The following is a 4,481-nucleotide window of genomic DNA, read 5'->3' as shown; positions in this document are numbered from 1 at the left end:
TAACCTTAAAGACACTTGCTTCCATTTCATTTCATTTCATTTCATTTCATTTCATTTCATTTCATCTAACATATAATGATTTTCTGCTTTTGGCAAGAATATTCTTGTGCTTGCATTCCTTGATTTTTCATGTTATGTTTTCTGAAGTCTTAAAATCACCTTAAAATTGCAGCTAGCACCTCTTTATTATGAGTGGAGTAATAAAATGTCTCAGTTGTGTATTTACTATAAATCCACATATGATTTTTATGATTAGACATATTGCTGAATCTTTTGTCTTGTGAAACTTATTAATAAAGCAATTTTAAAAATAAATTTTATCTTTTATTGATTTATTTACATCAGTCATTAAACCAAATAGAACTGTGGCTTTAAATGTGGGTTATCTTGATGTACTAAGCTGTCCTAGTCTCTCTAGTCTCCCTAGTTCTTATTGTCTTTGCATTGTCCACATAGCCTTGTACTAAGACTTAACTACACTGGTTTTAAAAATGCATTTGTAAAGCATATGTTTTTAAACTGCAAAATTATTTTCTGTACTAGGTTTATCAAGAGTTACAAGAAATTTGGTGGCCCACTTGAAAGGTAAGCTTATTTGTTTATATTTGTATAGCAACTTGGAACCTTTTTTTCATTAAAATTAGAACAGTACACCAAGAAAGATTAGGTTGAAGAGAAAATAGTGTACTTAATCTTTTGCCTTGACTATAACATGAATTTAAATTAATCTTTCTGTCCTTTCTTCATATATGGTGTGTGTGTCGACAGCCAGTCCAACAAATCTTTACATTTTGCAAGACTGCTTGTTTTTCTTTATACTTTACCTACTGTCTTATTTAATCTGCATTAGTGACAATTGTTCAGTTTCAATTGTTTGATAGTGGATAAAGCCATAGGCTTTCAACAGACTAACTGCCAGTTTAACACTTTTCTCACTGTCAGTTTTTTTAAGCTTTCTGTATTACTCTGTATTTTGAGAATAATTTCCCACCTTCATCTTCTTTGATAATATTTATAAACTATATGATCTGATATAGAACTCCTTTTCTATCTAAAAGAATGTGTCGTTACATAACTCAAAACTGTATAGTTAGGATCCTTTATAGTTCCTGTTGTATTGTCCTCTATGTGAGACACCCTTTTTTATAGTTTTTAAATTCTTTTCTATAGCTGCTTTTAACTGTATGGATCAAAATTGTATGCAGCATAGCAACATGGATGAATTATAACTTCCATGATCAATTCTCCAGTTTCAAAATCTGGAGGAGTCATTCATAATACTGAAGCTTTGAGCTGTAAAAACAAAAACATATTTGTTTTCTTACGGGTTAGATGCTATAGCTAGAGATGCTGAGCTAGTTGATAAATCTGGATGGACCTTAGACGTCTGGGAGAACTTGTACATAATGGATGTATTAAGGCTTTAAAGGACAATTCCTTTGGTCAAGAAAGAGCAGGTAAATTGTGTTTGTGTGTGTGGGAGAGAATAAAAAGTGTCAAGAGATCTGAATAATTCTTGCACTGATTATAACAAAACAATTGTGTTAGGGGAAAACGTTAACAAAATATTAGCATGCTAGGTGGTTTAGAAAAAAGGATTATAGTAAAAAGACTTTTGGAGGTTGTTTTTTTCCCCCTTTTCCCTGAGTAAGTTGTTGCAGTAGAATGTAGCATGTTTTTTGCTTTGCTGTGAAATTTAAAAATAATCTGCTATTATTATCTGGAAGATCTTGAGATTCTGGAGTTTAAGTGTTTGGTTAAGAAAAAATAACTTACTATAATTGAATGTTTGCTGCTATAGCATAAGACTTTGGTTTTTCTTTATGTTTGTCTAAGATATATATAAAGGCTAAATGTTTTAATAATTTGGTCCTTTATTTTAAGGAGGTAGACTTGGGAAAGTTAAAGGCCCAACATTCCGAGTATCAGGAGTGCAGGTGAATGCAAAGCTAGTGATCTCTCATGAGGAAGAGTTGGCACCGTTGCACAAATCCATTCCTTCAGATCCAGAGGAAAGGAAAAGGTATTTTTTTTCTTTTCCTAAAGGAAGCCATAATGTAGAAAGTTATTCAAGGCTTTTATGCATATATTTAAGCAATCCAGACTCTAAGCACACTGGGACACCAGTGTCACTCCATTCCCTAAAAAATTCTATTCTCTAAGAACTGGCAGCAGAAATCTGCTCCACATCCTTTCTTTATTCTTTCTTCCCTCTCCTTAGAAGCCAATATTTGCTTTGGCTTCTGAACTGTATTCATTGGGGACTGTGTTTAATTACTCTTAATTATTCCAGGCTATAAATTAGGCTTGTTGAGGAGCTGCTTTGTGTCACCTCTGCCTGAGAGAAAGCAATATTTGTCAAAGTGGAGCAGATGGTAATTGTTGGTGTTTGTTTAGCTTGCTGAAATTTTTAGCTTGCTATCTTTATGTATCATAGTCCCTAAACTATCTGTTTATCCAGTTAGCAGTTACACTTGAGTAATATTTTAAGCTTATCTTCATGGTTAGTCAGTTCTGACTCAGTCCATGGCCACAGATAGATGTCTGTTGTTCTTTATATCTTAATCTTTATCTCCTTTAAAATGTGTTTCAATACTGATTTTAATAAATATTTTATAGAAATTGTAAGAAAACTTGATAGATATCTGGATTGCTCACCTAAATATACCAGGATCTTAGTAATGTGTGGCATGTTCCCCTCTCCCTTGCTAAGTTTGAAAAGATCACTTATTTATATTTCTGATTTATTTCTACTAGATATGTCATCCCATGCCACACCAAGGCAGCTCATTTTGATATAGAGTGGGGTAAGGAAGATGATTCCAATCTGTTAATAGGTATCTATGAATATGGCTATGGCAGCTGGGAAATGATAAAAATGGATCCTGATCTCAGTTTGACACAAAAGGTATGTCATCTACAAAATTTCATCGAGGACTTCTTTTGTTTAGGTAATAATGCTAATAAGAACAGTTACTGAAAGAGCTTATTTTTATTATAACTGAAATTGCACAGAAGTTAGGTCAGTTGTACTCCTTTGTATCCTTCTGGTAAGTTATTAGGTTTCAAGATTTTGTGTATTCAATTGAAGCATACCTTCTTAGAGTCTGCTATGTTTCTGTATTTCTATGTATTTGGATCTCTGTCACTTGAATTCTTTCTCTTCCATCTTTTGCTTCCTTAGTTTAAATGCTCTAATTGTGTTAATTTTATTCTTGATCTTTTGGAGGGAAGGTGGTTTTGGTTTGGTTTTCCTGTCCCTGTTCTTTTTACTTGAAACTCTTTCATTCACAACATGAGAATAGGTATACTCATCAGATTAGAAGTAGTGTGATGGCTCCTTAGAAGTAGTGAGAGACATTTGGGGAAAGATTGAAGTGAATCATACTCAATGATTTGAGGAGCCAAGGTTGTATACAAATCTGTTTGATGATAGCCTGCCCCTGCCTTCCATTAATTTGCTTGTTTTATGAAACTACTCATTTATACTTTTGGCTTCTGAAATATCCTGTGGTAATGAGTTAATGCATTTAGAAGCACAAGGCAGAACTACATCTGTGGATGAGAGTGGTACAGGAGCTCTGAATTTTTTAGATAAACTATGAGAGTGGAAACAGAAATCTGAGACTAGTTTCTTGAGTTTACTGTAAATTTTGTGAGACCATTTCTAAGACTGCATTAGTTGAGTGGTTGGGGGAAAATTCCTTGAAGCATGCTGGCATATTGGTCAGGTATAGTTGGAGCGGATTGGGTTTTTAATTTTTTTTTAATTCAGCTTTATCTATTCCCAGTGCTCCGGACTAGCAGCTTCCTAATTTGATATTGTGTGCTTGTAGTTGATAATGCCATTGCTCTCCTCAGATTTTACCTGATGATCCAGATAAGAAACCCCAGGCCAAGCAGTTACAAACCCGTGCAGATTACCTCATTAAATTACTGAATAAAGACCTTGCAAGAAAAGAAGCACAAAGACTTACTGGTGAAGTAAGTAAGCTTGATATTCAGTAGGGAAATAACATAACATGCTCATGGGCATGTTAGCATATACTTGTTTTATTCTTAGTTCTACTCTTTTTGCTTTGTGTAATATTTCACTGTATTGCTAACCATTATATGAGACTAACTCAAGGAATGAATTGCAAATTAGTATTGTTTTATTCTCTCTTATTTTATATATAATCACAGAACGTCTGGGCTGGAAGGGACCTCCAAAGGTCATCTAGTCTAACCCCCCACCACAAGCAGGGACATCTCCAACTAGACCAAGCTACTGAGAGCTTCATCCAGCCTGATCTTGAATATCCCCAGGGATGGGGCCTCCACCACCTGTCTGGGCAACCTATTCCAGTAGTCTATCACCCTCATATTGAAGAACTTTTTCCTAACATCTAACCTAAATCTACCCTTTCCTAGCTTAAAGCCATTACCCCTCGTGCTGTCACTACAAACCCTCATGAATAGCCCCTCCCCTGCTTTCTTAT

The 4,481-nt window shown here is 34.6% G+C and overlaps 1 protein-coding gene across 1 annotated transcript; it reads left to right on the top strand.

Annotated features, from left to right (window-relative positions):
* Window positions 1–1,275: 1,275 nt before the first annotated feature.
* On the top strand, window positions 1,276–3,984 carry LOC103770408 (chromodomain-helicase-DNA-binding protein 1-like; the record flags this gene model as incomplete). Its single annotated transcript, XM_008937665.1, has 4 exons — window positions 1,276–1,457; window positions 1,885–2,023; window positions 2,758–2,908; window positions 3,862–3,984. Coding segments are annotated over exons 1-4 (498 nt in total), but the record flags the coding sequence as incomplete, so codon positions are not given.
* Between the last annotated feature and the right edge of the window lie 497 nt (window positions 3,985–4,481).

Source organism: Merops nubicus, unplaced genomic scaffold (assembly GCF_000691845.1).
Source record: "Merops nubicus isolate BGI_N331 unplaced genomic scaffold, ASM69184v1 scaffold37933, whole genome shotgun sequence".
NCBI lineage: Eukaryota > Metazoa > Chordata > Aves > Coraciiformes > Meropidae > Merops > Merops nubicus.
This window is presented reverse-complemented; position numbering and strand designations above follow the sequence as displayed.